At 36.6% G+C, this 15,546-nt stretch overlaps 1 protein-coding gene across 2 annotated transcripts in view; it reads right to left on the bottom strand.

Moving 5' to 3' along the window:
- The window catches only part of LOC6040473 (ATP-dependent Clp protease ATP-binding subunit clpX-like, mitochondrial), a 36,760-nt gene that overhangs the window by 16,174 nt on the left and 5,040 nt on the right, over positions 1 to 15,546 (bottom strand). The window contains exons 1-2 of one of the 2 annotated variants that reach the window (XM_038259070.1): positions 14,324 to 14,555; positions 13,905 to 14,177 (exon numbers count right to left, since the gene is read on the bottom strand). In XM_038259070.1, coding sequence (XP_038114998.1) covers positions 13,905 to 13,977 — 73 coding nt within the window. In that variant the 5' untranslated portion in view covers positions 13,978 to 14,177; positions 14,324 to 14,555. Of the gene's footprint in view, positions 1 to 13,904; positions 14,178 to 14,323; positions 14,556 to 15,546 lie in introns of those variants that run through there. The other variant, XM_038259069.1, reaches the window with a different exon arrangement.

Genomic DNA, 15,546 nt, shown 5'->3' with positions numbered 1-15,546 from the left:
AAATACATTTTAACGAGATAAAAAAGTCCTAATCATAAGTGTAATTAATTATTTGCATAAACAGAAAATTATAATAGTATAAAAATAATAAAACATAAAAACAAAAGCCATTGGAAAGAAAAAAGCTTCAAAAACATTTTTTAACATTAAGATTCAAAAATTTACTACGATCTTTTATTATTGTCAATATTTATTAAAAACAACATTGTAACCGGGTCGACTTCAAGCACGAAGTCAAATCATCCAAAAGAGTTTTGATTGTTATCCGAGCATTCGTTGGTGAAGGTTGTCTGAATCAACATGACTCGTCGCGTCCCGGCGCAAAACGCCGGCAATATTGCCCTACCTGCGGCTCAAGCAGGCAAAAAAGTGGGAATTTCCAAAGGAAGGTTGAGGCCTCAACTGATGGCCAAAACCGGGAATTTCCAAAAGGAAGGTGCTTTTGGAAGTGACATCGAACAGCAAAAAGACGAAAAAGAGCGACGGTACTGTACCGATGGATGAGGAGGAGGAGAACTCTTCATCGCACGAGGAGCAGCTTTTGAAGAACAACAAGTTTGCTGGACTGCCTGACGAGGACCAGGTAGCGGAAGCAAAGGAGAATGAAGTGAAACAGCGAAAGGAGAAACTGCCTCCTTTTTATGTGAGGCAATCAGCAGCAACGATCGACTTTCGTGCGGGGCTGGTTGAACTCATCAAGTCTGGGAAAGTCCTAGGCAACATTCGTCTGTGTCAGGACGGATTTAAGGTGCTGGTGCAATCCAGGCAGCACTATCAACTGGTCAAGGACTACTTGACCGAAAACGAGGCGGAGTACTTTACCCATGATGTCGTCATGGATAAGCCGTACAAAATCGTCGTCAGAGGTCTGTACGACATGCCAGTGGAGGAATTAGCTGCCGAGCTAAAAGTTTTGAAACTGGATGTGTTGGCCGTGCACAAAATGAGCCGACGCAACAAAGACATCAAGTACCGTGACCAGCTCTACCTGCTGCATTTGGCTAAGGGATCGACGACGCTTCCTGAGCTGAAGGCAATCCGAGCGGTTTTCAACATTATCGTGTCGTGGGAGCGATACCGACCAGTGCACCGTGACGTCACACAATGCTTCAACTGCCTGGGCTTCGGGCACGGAGGTAAGAACTGCCACCTGAAGCGTCGTTGCGCCAAATGTGGTACCGATGCGCACATCACATCCCAGTGCATCCAAGATTCGCTGGTGAAGTGCCTCAACTGCAACGGTGAGCACTCGTCAACCGACCGAAAGTGCCCCAAGAGAGCTGAGTTCGTGAAAATTCGGCAGCAAGCATCGACGAAGAATCAGCCTCAGCGTCGTAGAACTCCTCCAGCCCTGGTGGAGCAAAATTTTCCACCTCTTCAACCGCGACGCCAGGTCCCGAACTTGGCACCGTTGCCGTTGGATCCCAGGAAGAGAGCTGAGATGAATCATCCACGGCCGGGTTCCAGCCAGGAGCCGAGACCGCCACCACCGGGCTTCAGCCAGGAGCCAAGACCAACCCAAGAACCAGCAGTTGAGGAAAATGGTAATGATCTTTACACCTCAACCGAACTCCTCAATATTTTCAAACAGATGTCCGCTGCACTGCGTGGATGCAAAACCAAGACCCAGCAGATTGAAGTGCTGACCTCGTTCGTCATCCAGTATGGATCGTAGGTCCCTCAAGCTGCTGAATTGGAACGCTTGCTCCATTAGGAGAAAGAATTTAGAGCTGGTGGATTTTCTTCGCGAGAAGGAGATCGACGTAGCTGCCATCACGGAAACTCATCTGAAGCCCGGTGAAAAAGTTTATCTGCAAAACTACAAGATCGCGACGCAGCTCGACAGGACCACCTCTGGAGGAGGAGGTGTGCTTGTCGCTGTTCATCGTGATCTCAAGCCACGCCGGCTGCCACACTTTAAGCTGGACATCATCGAGGCCGTTGGAGTGGAAATTCCCACTTCGGTTGGCCCAGTACTCTTCATTGCTGCATACTGCCCACGTCAGGTGAATTCCAGAGATGGTTCAGCAGCAAAACTGAAGAGCGATATCCAGAAGCTGACACGGCGGAGCGCAAAGTACATCATCGCTGGTGACCTCAACGCGAAGCATGAAGTTTGGGGCAACAGCAGGAGGAATCGGAACGGAGTGATTCTGCACAACGATCTGCAAAACGGATACTACAACGTTGTGAGTCCGGATCGTCCAACGAGGGTGGCTCGGTCTGGGAATCACTCAATCATCGACTTCTTCATTACCAATATGGCTGAGAACGTGGCTCATCCTGAGGTGTTTGAAGAGTTGAGTTCTGATCACTATCCGGTGGTTGTGGAGGTTGGAGCTTCCGTTACTCCGCAGCGGCAACCAACCCGGAAAGATTACCACAACGTTGACTGGCAGCAGTTTCAGCAAGTGGTCGACAGCAACATCGACTATGATCAACACCCGGAAACTTCTGCTGATATTGATCGTTCGCTGGAGGTGATCCAGCAGGCTATCAACCAAGCAGAGGCTGCCAACGTTCGGGAGGTTCCTGTTAATTTTAAGGTAACTGATATTGACGTAGATACTAAACACTTGATTAGACTTAGGAATGTTTATAGGAGACAATATCAACGGACTGGGGACTATGACAAAAGATTTCAGTGAACAATTTGAACAAAATCATACAAGACCGACTTGACAATATCAGAAATCAAGAATTTTCAAAACATGTAAGCCAGCTTGGGAATTATTCAAAACCATTTTGGAAACTTTCAAAAGTTCTTAAAAACAAACCAAAGCCTATTCCTCCTCTTATTGTTGAGGATTCTCCTTTGATTACATCCGAGGAAAAGGCAAATGCACTTGGGCTTCATTTTGTTAGTTCACATAATCTTGGCGCTTCCATGACCAGCCGTAAAGAAACATCAGTTGCCAATAGTATTTCAACAATTAATAACTCTACCTTTGAATTTCCTGCAGATTCCCATGTTTCTGGTGAGGAAGTCAAAGTTGCAGTTAAACAAATGAAAATATGAAAGCTCCTGGCTTTGATAACATTTTAATCTGGTGTTGAAAAAACAGAGTGATCAGTTCTTTCAACATCTAGCCAATATTTTCAATAAATGTTTGCAACTTGGTTACTTCCCCACCAATTGGAAACTGGGCAAAGTCATACCAATTTTGAAGCCTCAAAAATCCAACATCGCCAACAAGTTATCGTCCCATTAGTCTTTTGAGTAGTCTGTCCAAACTCTTTGAGAAGGTCATCTATTCAAGGCTTTTGGATTTTACCAACGATAATAATATAATTTTGAATGAACAGTTTGGCTTCCGAAAGGGACATAATACTGCTCATCAGCTTACGAGAGTAACTAAAATCATCAAGCAGAACAAGCTTGAGTCTAAATCAACTGCTATGGCTTTGTTGGATGTTGAGAAGGCTTTTGACAATGTTTGGCATGATGGTTTGATACATAAACTGTATTTATACGGTTTTCCAATGTATCTTATCAAAATTATCCAGCACTATCTTTCGGAGAGATCGTTCAGGTTTTTCTGAATGGGATTGCTTCTGGATTATTCAACATTGATGCTGGGGTTCCCAAGGAAGTATTCTTGGCCCACTTCTGTACAATATTTTTACATCTGATTTGCCTACTCTTCCTGGTAATGGTGTGTTGTCACTTTTTGCTGATGACACTGCCGTTATTTATAAGGGTAAAATAACCAGATATTTAGTTGGCCGTCTTCAGAAGGGTCTTGACGTTCTTTCCGAATACTTTGGCGACTGGAAAATTCGCATAAATGCAGCCAAAACTCAAACCATCATTTTTCCACTTTCCAAATCGGCCAGATTTGCCCCAAAGGATGATGTTTTGATTAAAATGAATGATGTTTCGATACCCTGGTCAAAGGAAGTTGTCTATTTAGGTCTCATACTTGACTCGAAACTTTTGTTTCGGCAGCATGTAGACAAAATATTGAACAAGTGCAGCATTCTCATCAGGTGTTTGTATCCTTTAATTAACAGAAAATCAAAGCTTTCTTTGAAAAATAAGTTAGCAGTTTACAAACAAATAATTTACCCCGTTATTGAGTATGCAGTACCTGTTTGGGAGTGTTGCGCTAGAACTCATAAATTGAAGCTCCAGCGTGTCCAAAACAAGGTACTCAAAATGGTTTTGAATGTTCCTGGCTGGACAAGATCAAGTGAGGTTCATGAATTAGCAGAAGTAAAAACGTTGGATCAGAAGATTCAAGAGAAATGTTTGAAATTCAGGGAAAAATGTGCTATATCTGAATACCCCTTGATTCAAGGATTGGTTTAGTTTATGGTAAGTTTAAGTTAGTTTTAGGTTAGGTTATGTTTTCTTAACATTTTTTTTTCCTCATTGTACCTAGTGTTACAAAAATGATAAATCATATACTTTTAAAGTAATGAAAATGAACAGTGTTTAAATCACGAAAAGCAAACTAAAGCTGAAGAGCTACAGCTGACCACTTATTATGTAAACCAAATGTAATTATTATAAGAAAGATTCAATAAAGTATATTTAATTCAAAAAAAAAAAAAAAATTCCAAAAGAGTTGAACCAGCCTCCGGCTGAAAAACTCTATTATAAAGAATTTAAAAAAATAAAATTGAACAGGTACTACATTCGGGCACGAGTCGCCTCTGATTTCAAGTGACTTTTTTGTAGCAGAATTCTAAATATATTGTATTTTTAAAATATCTGAAAATTTGACATAAATTTCAAACGACATTTAAAAAAACTTTGCAAACAAAAATTCATTGCAAGTTGTCCTTAATAATTTGTCTGGCTGAGAATCTCAAATATTATCAAATAAAATAATATTTACAAACAGAAACTCCATGATATTATTATTTTTAAGTTGAAATATATATAATTCAACGGTTCTCAACCTTTTCTAGGCTAGGTACCCTTTTTCGTGTTACTTAAGCTGCTGGTACCCCCTAGCGTTCATACATGATATTTTTCGTTTGCATGAGATTTTTTTACATTCCAATTCACGAAGAAAGAAAGAATTTTGAAGTATTAAAAATGTCGTAAATCTTGTTTCTAGAGTTGTTTAAAAACATGTACTGGATAGGCCACACAACGTCCATGTACATTTTTTCAAATCAGTTTTCCTAATAAAGCTTCAAAATAAAATGTTGTACCCTGTTTTTCTTTAAAACTATCTACTGAAAATGCCTTTAAATTTGGAGAAATTCTTTTTGTAAATTAAATTTTCGTTGTCTTTTTCATTTCTACAAACATCCCCCATATTTTTTTATATTTTATTTTTATGTAAATTTAAATTTGTAAATAGTTTTTTTTGAAGTTGTAGCTATTTTCAGTTGAAAAATTATTCTATAAAATTCTTTTCTGCTTTCTTTTTTGAACATTTTTGATCCATTCTTTTGTTGCTAAGATACAGGCCAAGAAAAATATTTTAAAATAGTGTAATTTGTGTGACAATTTGAAGGAAATGAGAGATATTTACTGTTATGTTGTTTTCGTACCATGAGATCCATAATATCCACTTACAAAAAATCCTAATTTTTAATTTATGCAAAACTAATATTTTAGCAAAGAAAGGTCGAATTGAAAGTATCCAAATCATGAAACATAAGATTATTTTTACCAACATGGTAGTAAATGGTAGTTGGCACAATATACAAATTTGAAACAAATATTTGTAGAAAAAAAAACAAAAAAAACGGTGCACTTTACTTCAAATTCATAAAATTTCTAAACGAATGCAAATTATATATTTATCATTCAAATATTTTTAAAACATTTTCTGATTGGTCAAAAACAATTCGCACGTAATTCATTGCACCTTAAGCATGGTTGTTAATTTTTGCTTCAAAGTAATTTGTTTTTTTTTCTCTCAAATATTTTGTTTGGGACAAATGTCCGCCATTGCGGGGTTTGTCCTCCGGACCCCCTGAGACCGCTCGTGGTACCCCCAGGGGTACATGTACCCCAGGTTGAGAATCGCTGGTAGAGGAAACATTTTGCTTTATTAAAAAAAAATCGCCATGTAAAAATATAATAAGATACAACAGAAAAAGAAACATCCATAACCAAGAAGCATGAGTCTATTACACAAATTCAAACATAGTTTTTGCGAATTCTTCATTTAGAATAACAGTAATAATATAAGAATAAGAATAATATTCTAATTGAGAAAAGAACATATTGAATAATTTAAAGAGGCTTTTGTCAAATTTTAACTAAACTTAAAATATTTTCCCGGTTTGTCAGTCGAATTCCCGAGTTTTTCCCGGTTTTCTCCCGGTGGATAAAAATCCCGGGTTTTTCCCGGTTTTCCCGGTTTTTTCCCGAGGTGGCCACCCTGAAAAACGTTTCGAATAATCCTCTAGAATTTCGCAAATACTTCGAGGTTATCACTTTTGTATTTGGATGAAACCTGGAGCATCACGAGAAAAGGGCGGATAAGCATTTTGACAGCTAGAATTATTTTCCGAGCCAACATGTAACTTTTAAACAAAACTCTGTTAAACAATAGCTGAGCAATTCTCAAAGTCATGTCATTTTTGTATTTTTTAATCCGGCTGAAACTTTCTGGTGCCCTTGGTATGCCCAAAGAAACAATTTTGCATCATTAGTTTGTCCATATAATTTTCCATACAAATTTGGCTGCTGTCCATAAAAAAATGATATGTGAAAATTGAAAAATCTGTATCTCTTGAAGACATTTTTTGATCGATTTGATGTCTTCGGCAAAGTTGTAGGTATGGATATGGACCACACTAAAAAAATTATGCACGGTAAAACAATTTTGGCCAATTTTTATTTAACTTTTTGTCGTTAAAACATTTTTTCTTATTTTCTGATATGTTTTAGAAGACATCAAATGCCACCTTTTCAGAAACTTTCAGAATGGGTAAAAAATCTTAGAACCTAGTTATGATTTTTTGAATCAATACATTTTTTTTTCCAAAAAATCGAATTATGATCGCAAAATATTTTCAATTTCATTTTTTGATGTAAAATCGAATTTGTAATCAAAAGATACATGCCATAGTTTCAACATTTGCATGGAAAAAGTGTTTTAAAATGTATTTTACACTAGTTCAATTGTTTTGCAATAAAAGTTTTCAAAAAATGTAAAATTTGACGAAAACAAAAATTTAAGCGAAAAAGAAACTTTAGCGATAGTAGACATCGAAAATTTTCAAAAAATCAAAAGATTTTTAAATCAACCCAAACATGCTAAAAATGATTCTAAACGCAGGGGAATTCATTTCAAATTGATTTTAACTAATTGCACTTAAATTTTCATAAAAATATTGAAGTTTTTTGAAAAAATATTTTTTCGCCCCCTGATTTTTCGGGCCAACATTAAAGGGGGACAAAAACTTTAAATAAAATTTGTACCAGCCTTAGTGAAAATTTGATAAAGTGCACCGTTTCCAACTTGTAGCCATTTTTTGGTAAATGTTTTTTTTAGATAGTCGCAGCTATTCATTTGTTAAATTATTGTCCATTTTTCCCACCTTAAAAAAAAATTGAAAAGTTCAGAAAATTTTCTATTTTTTGCTTTTTTGAACTCTGTTGATACAACCCTTAATTGTTGTGATATTGCCATGCAAAGGTTTAAAAACGGGAAAATTCATGTTTTCTATGTCTCACCCAAACAACCCAAAAACGAAAAAAAATGAAACACTCGCAAAATTTACCGATCTATTCGAAAACAATATTTTCAAAAAATTTAAATCAAGACTAACATTTCAAAAGGATCAAACATTCAATACTGAGCAATTCTCTACGAAATCGGTCTTTTTTCTTCAATTTTTAATTTGTATTTTTTAATCCAACTGAAACTTTTTTGGTGCCTTCTGTTTGCCCAAAGAAGCCATTTTGCATCATTAGTTTGTCCATATAATTTTCCATACAAATTTCGCAGCAGTCCATACAAAAATGATGTATGAAAATTCAAAAATCTGTATCATTTGAAGGAATTTTTTGATCGATTTGGTGTCTTCGGCAAAGTTGTAGGTATGGATACGGACTACACTGGAAAAAATGATACACGGTAAAAAAATTTGGTGATTTTTTTTATTTAACTATTTATCACTAAAATTTGATTTGCAAAAAAACACTATTTTTTTATTTTTTTATATGTTTTAGAGGACATGAAATGCCAACTTTTCAGAAATTTCCAGGTTTTGCAAAAAATCATTGACCGAGTTATGAATTTTTTAATCAATACTGATTTTTTCAAAAAATCGAAATATTGGTCGCAAAATTTTTTCAACTTCTTATTTCGATGTAAAATCAAATTTGCAATCAAAAAGTACTTTAGTAAAATTTTGATAAAGTGCACAGTTTTCAAGTTAAATCCATATTTAGGTAACTTTTTTGAAAATAGTCGCAGTTTTTCATTTTTTTTAATTAGTGCACAGCTGAGAAAATTCTCTATATTTTGCTTCTTCGGACTTTGTTGATACGACCTTTAGTTGCTGAGATATTGCAATGCAAAGGTTTAAAAACAGGAAAATTTATGTTTTCTAAGTCTCACCCAAACAGCCCACCATTTTTTAATGTCGATATCTCAGCAACTAATGGTCCGATTTTCAATGTTAATATATGAAACATTTGTGAAATTTTCCGATCTTTTCGAAAACATTATTTTCAAAATTTTCAAATCAAAACTAACATTTTAAAAGGGCATAATATTGAATGTTTGGTGCTTTTGAAATGTTAGTCTTGTTTGTTAGTTTGTTATAGAGAATTTTCTCAGCTTTTCAAAAATATTTTTTTCAAAAGTGTGCAAACATGTGCACTAATAAAAAAAACTGCGACTATTTTCAAAAAAGTCACCTAAATATGGATTTAACTTGAAAACGGTGCACTTTATCAAAATTTTACTGAAGTACTTTTTGATTGCAAATTTGATTTTACATCGAAAAATGAAGTTGGAAAAATTTTACGACCAATATTTCGATTTTTTGAAAAAATTAGTATTGATTACAAAATTCATAACTCGGTCAATAATTTTTTGCACAACCTGGAAATTTCTGAAAAGTTGGCATTTTATGACCTCTAAAACATATCAAAAAATAAAAAGAATTAAAAATAGTGTTTTTTGGCAAACCAAGTTTTAGTGATAAAAAGTTAAATAAAAAAATCACCAAATTTTTTTTACCGTGTATCATTTTTTTTCAGTGTAGTCCGTATCCATACCTACATCTTTGTCCAAGACACCAAATCGTTCAAAAAATTCCTTCAAAAGATACAGATTTTTGAATTTTCATACATCATTTTTATATGGACAGCTGCGAAATTTGTATGGAAAATTATATGGACAAACTAATGATGCAAAATGGCTTCTTTGGGCATACCGAAGGCACCAATAAAGTTTCAATCGGATTAAAAAATTCGCAATTCGCAATTTTCAGTGTAAGAACGGGCCTTGACCGATCTTATGCACCAGGTTCCCAACGAACACGCACTGCCCTTACACCTACATCTCACCCTTGCTCTGAGTCAGTACGAGCAGCACGCTAGAACACGCTTTGAGTGTTCGTGCCAGGCATGCACACCTTCTTTCCGGTTACGCATTTTAACTCGGCCGGGGGTGGTACATTACGTAGGGTTTGATGTAAGTATAAGCGCCTAACCATTCAAAGTGTGCCTATCAATTTTCATTAAAGCAAAAACTGTTTTATTTTTAGTTTGAATTCAAAAACTAGTTGATATTTTACTGTGTATTGTTTTCTCCTGAAATATTCCCTAATGTTAAGTCGTGTTTATCTGTTGCTATTTCTTTTGTCGCGGTGTTTTGTTACAATTTTTGGTCCTAAGCATGTTATAAAAGTTTACCAAAAGTACAATAGTAATGTTTGTGTTAATCCTTTTATCATTCCATAAATTGAGTAAGGGCTCCAACCTTGCTTAAGAAAGAGGTGAAGTTTCAAAACAATGGACAGTGAAGGAAATATACTATGTAAAGAATCAAAAGTAAAAGAAAGATAGTAATTTATGAAGTAGATAAAGAAATTAACAATAGTTAATAAATAGAGGTAACAAACAAGCTTAGATTGTATTGAGGGCAATTTACAGGGAAGATGAGAAATTATTCAAATAGATAAATAAAGAAAAGGCACATGATAAACAAAATTGACATCACTGCCAAATTAAGGGAAAGCAGACAGTTTTTTACAGCAGAATCAATTGGTAAAATAGAGTGGAAACATCGCTACCAAATTAAGGGAAAGCAGACAGTTTGTTACAGCAGCATCAATTGGTAAAATAGAGTGTAAAAGCGTTGAGAAATAAGAGAATCAAATAAGTAAAATCGAAATCAAACGGAGGATAGTAAGCAGAAGCCGTTTTAGAAAATCAGTGAAACAAAATAAACAGAAGATAGCTGTTAGCTGAAATGGAAAGAAGAGAAACCCCGTTCTGCGATGCTCAGGTACATCCACAGCAGTTGACTCAACATACTGCGAATCAAAACAATACCGTCTACAATCACAAATTACTTCCCTTTCCCACATTGACGCGCCCCTTTCTTCTAGCCGTCTCTACTCTGACCCTCGCTGGTCAAAGGTTTACGAGTCGTTTCCACAGGCCACCAGCTAGGTTACACCTTGTCATCATGATGACTAAACCAAGCCAACGTGGAGGTAAGAAAATAGGACACTTGCAAGGAACCAGAGCCATGCTGTTTTGTCCAAACAGCACTACGGATGTAGTTGGGCTCTTTCCGGGATGTTCCTCGCCTAGGTGTATCAACCGACGAGTATCATCAGTATCATGCACCCTTGGCCTGCAGTTTCAGTCGGATTAAAAAATACAAAAAAAAAATCGAATGACCGAAATCCTAGAGAACTGCTCACTACAATATTACGAATTAATGATGCAAAATGGCTTCTTTGGGCATACCGAAGGCACCAAAAAAGTTTCAGCCGGATTAAAAAATATAAAATTAAAATTAAAGAAAAATTACCGGTTCCGTAGAGAACTGCTCAGCTTTAGGGTTTTGTTTAATAATTATACGTTTTAGTAAAAAAAAAAATCAACAAAATAAAAAAAGAATGCAAATTTGAAAAATTGCCATCAAAAATGACTTAACACTTTTTTAACTTGTGCACCGTTTTTAAGTTAGGTCAATCGTCAAAAATAGCAGTGGTTAGTTTGAGCACACGCTTAAACTTGTTTTAAATCTGTTTTCAGAGCTTTAAAGTATACATTTTCAACTATCAACAAAATAAATTTGAAGACATTTGGATGTATCCTTACCGAGATAAAGGTATTTGAATTTTTGGCAGGTTCAAAAAACGGGTGCCACGATATCTCAACACTGCTTTAACCAAATCGGCTCAAAATTTTGGTGAAGACTCGTTAAACTGGTTCCGTGTGCATGACGAAGGCCAATTTTCAAAAAGTTTGCTTAAAAAAGATAAAAATATTTTTTTGTTTAGTTTTTGATTTTTGTATTTTGGAAAAAAAATGAAATTTAAAAATCGGACTTCGTCATGCACACGGGATATGTCTTGGGAGTCTACACTCAAAATTTCAGCCAATTTGGTTCATCCCATCTCGAGATATCGTGGCACCCGTAAATCAACTCGGTGTTCAGCGAAAAACGCTCACAAAGTTTGACAGTTCGCTTTGCGCATGGCAAAATTTTGAGCTTAAATCGTGTCCGACTCAGTTTAAACTTGAAATATCTTCATGAAATTTTCAGGAGTGTTTGAAAATCATCATTTAGGTGGATTTAATAAATTTTCTGTAATATGAAAATCTGTGATTTCCTACATATATGTAACCCCTTAAAGGCATTTTAGGATGAAATTTTTCGTAAAAGGTTCATGAAGGTATCTGGGACAAGGCAATCCTGTAGAGCGAGTAATTTAATTTGATTTTTGATTTTTTCATGAAGGTTAATGGAAAAGCACCCCTGCAAACCAATTTTCAAAAAAGCTGAGAAAATTTCCTACAATTTTCTTTTTTTTTGCTTTGCTGGCCGGAATACCTCTTAAAGTCAAAGTTAAATATAAGTTTTTTCTCAGTGTCACCAAATTACTCGTAATTTTTAAACTCCTGATATCTCAATGATGACATTGACGATAAACCATTCTTTTTGCTAGTATGTTGTACAAAATCCATGTTTATTTTTTTAAGTACTAAAAATGTAATTTTATTGTTTTATTATTTTTTTACACCTTACAAAAAAAATCATGGTTCGAATATCGAAATATTGGAAGTGAATATTATCTGATGCCTTCGAGTCGGAACTGTATGAGTTTGTAGAGTACGTATTTTTTTCAAAAACACATAAATTTTGAAAACGTAAAAAACTATGCTATTAAAAAAATGTGAAAATTAAACAACAAAAAACTATAATTAAGAGAAAATACATGCAAAATTTTCATATTTTTTTTTTTCGTTTGATACCCATAATGTAAATTATGTAAATTCAAGTAGAGCATGAGCATGAGCATGAGAGACCACACCCGTGGTTGTCCTTCTCCTTTGTAAATTCGAGTATTTTCAAAACAATATGGTATTTTGTAAAAATTTAAGTAAAAAAAAATCAAAATCGATCTGCATTGTCTTGGCGTTCTCGTTTGCGAGATTCCTACTCGAAACTAGGTGTCCGAAGGCTTGATTGTTGTGATTTCAAAAAAGTGTCCACGTGGTAATATAGGTAATAAAAACTGGGAATAGTACGGTACTGTAGTGTCCCTTGGTCACTATAGAAGTAGTACCACATCTAACATCTATTGTGTCAAATTTAGGTAGTAATTTCCCTCAAATTATAGCAGTCAGTTTCGATAAAGAATGTGTCTCAGAGATCGTCCAATTTTACCACCGACAGTCGTCGGATACAGTCGGGTATTGTAATCGGTCCGGATATCAATAAATTGTCGTATTGAAAAGTTCATGTCTGAACATTACAGTTACACAGCTAGGAATTCTATAATGGGGTTTTACTAGATACTCAAAAAACATTTATCCCATTGAACAATCTTGGGATTCCCCCATAATCCGGAATCCGGAAGACCAGTCACATCTTATGATAAGAGCCACCGAAACGCATTGACCTCTTAAGCAAAGCGCTTCATCTTCTTTCAAAAGGGGGAGGAACGCGAGGGAATCGCTGGCAAATTCCTCGTGCGCGCCAGTTGGATTTCCATAAAATTTGAATTTCCGATTAAGCCGGCGTCGATCGCAAAGAAGCAGATGATGACGATGATGGATTGGTGGTGTTTGAAGTTTGTTGTTTTCGGGGGTAGAGAGAAAAAATATTAGCGCTCTGTCCGGTCGGAGCTTCTGCTGCAGCTCATCGGACAGTAATTGAGGGGCTTTGAAACGAGTTTGTACAATTAATTCAATATTTGACGAGGGGGGAGGGCACACCAACCCCACACAGTGAGACGTTGAGACAAGCAGCGAGAGAGAAGCAGGAAAAACGCCGGGTCTGACCTTGATCTTGACGTAATCACACACTGACTTAGATGGTTGCAGTGCCGGGGCCCACGAGGAACCGGTTTTCCGTAGGCCGCATGGAAATTTGCGGATTGGAGGGATGTGAGTGTGTTGTTTTATCTATTTTTTTTTTTTTGGATCAACTGAGAGGCTTGAGCATGAGGTATTGAGAATTTGTTACAGGTTCAACGGCCTGTGGTAGAGGGCGATAAGCCGAAATTTGAGTATTCGTGAGGAAGGCTTGTGTGTTCCTCCAGCAAATATTGCAAATACGTTTGACGATTTCATCTTGCGACGACAAATTTAATGAAAAACGGCGCCGTCAAGTCAGCGAAGGTCATCCATATGATCGTTAAACAGACATTACTGACGACATCACATCACATCAAGTCAGTCTCCAGATTAAATCACACAAACACACAAGGTCAAGGTCGGGGCCACTTACCGGTCCGTATGTTGGAGTTCCTCGGATATATGGCCAGTCGTCCAATGGTGAGGCTGCTACGAACACTGCGCATTTTCGCTGCCTTTTAGACGAACCTAATGTCGCACTCTTTAGCTCTGTTACGGTACACACTCTTAAACCCCCAACACAGACAGAGATGTTATTTTCACAACTTAGAGGCTCTCACACAGCACTGCCCTAATTGGTAGGATTTCCTTCTTCTCTTTGAGTCTTCAATAATTGATGATCGTCCAACTAATGCACTTTTGATTTCTGGAAAATAAAAAGAAACAAAACAAAATTAGTAACATTCAAAGGGTTTTGCATCAGCAAATTCAGCTCAGATTAAAATCTACCCTTTCCCAGCGGACTAAGCTTCTATTGTTGGGGTTTTGCGTTCTCCGCCGTTTTAAATTTACCTTCTCTCACACCAGAAGAGTGTGTCTCAAAATCGCGCGCGCTAACATACCACAAACAACGACGCGTTACATCACAAACCTCTCGATCAAACTCATACACGACTCGTGGTGGTTCAGGGAGTTCACCAGCACACGAATCTATACCTAACAGCTACAACAACTCACGATCACGATCGAGAGATTCTGTTTTGTTTCAACTGATCGAGATCCTGGCGTTGTTTTTGGTTCTACTTTCACTTTTTCTTCTTCTTCTTCTTATTTTACGTTTTGCTTTCGATCGAGTCAACCCGACCGATCGACCGTGCAGCTTGGTGGTTCGATCACGATTAAACCGGAGCCCCCGACCCGACTCTGTATCGAAGCACAGGTCGCTTTGAGACGTGTACTCACGAGCGTTCTTTACGATGTTTACCAACGCCAGACGGCGGCGGCGGCGGCGACGCGATGACGAAGCAATATTTGATCGAATTTATGTTGGGTTAAAGTTGAGGTTTTGGCTGTATTTCTAGTACGTTACATCAGTTCAAAAATAGAGTTTTAAACATTTGCGTTCTGATAAGATATATTTTAGTAGAGAAAGTCGATCTCGTGATCTCTAGATTGAATAACATCGTATAATTTTAATAAACAATAATCAGCTCCTTGATGTTTTCGCGAATTAAAAAAGTTTAAAAATTAAATTTACGACCCAAATCATTTTTGTATGGAGCGTGGACAACCGCTGAACTGCGACCCCCTTTGGTGTCCACGTGGTTTATGGATGGTCCCTCAGCTGTCTAAAAGTAACGGGAAAAACCCGTGTTCTGAATAACCGACCATCTCGAGCCACCCTACTGGTCATACAATTGGGTGCCAACAGAAATCAAATGAGCAATTCTCTGAGATTTTTTAATTTTTCGATATCTTCGAAAAAAATATTTTCAAACATTTTAAAACAGGACTATCATTTCGAAAGGGCCAAACATTTAATATTAGGCCCTTTTGAAATGCTAGTCTTAATTTAAAAATTTGGAAAATATTTTTTTCGAAAAGATCGGAAACTTTTACGAATGTTTCATATTTGAACATTGAAAATCGGACCATTAGTTGCTGAGATATCGACATTAGAAAAAGGTGGGTTGGTTGGGTGAGACTTAAAAAACAACAATTTTCCTGTTTTTAAAACCTTTGCATGGCAACATCTCAGCAACTAAGGGTCGTGAGCAAAATATCGAGAATTTTCT

This window comes from Culex quinquefasciatus, chromosome 3 (genome assembly GCF_015732765.1).
Source record: "Culex quinquefasciatus strain JHB chromosome 3, VPISU_Cqui_1.0_pri_paternal, whole genome shotgun sequence".
In the NCBI taxonomy this organism is placed as follows: domain Eukaryota; kingdom Metazoa; phylum Arthropoda; class Insecta; order Diptera; family Culicidae; genus Culex; species Culex quinquefasciatus.
The sequence above is the reverse complement of the archived record's forward strand: the minus strand, read 5'-3'. Positions and strand labels throughout refer to the sequence as shown.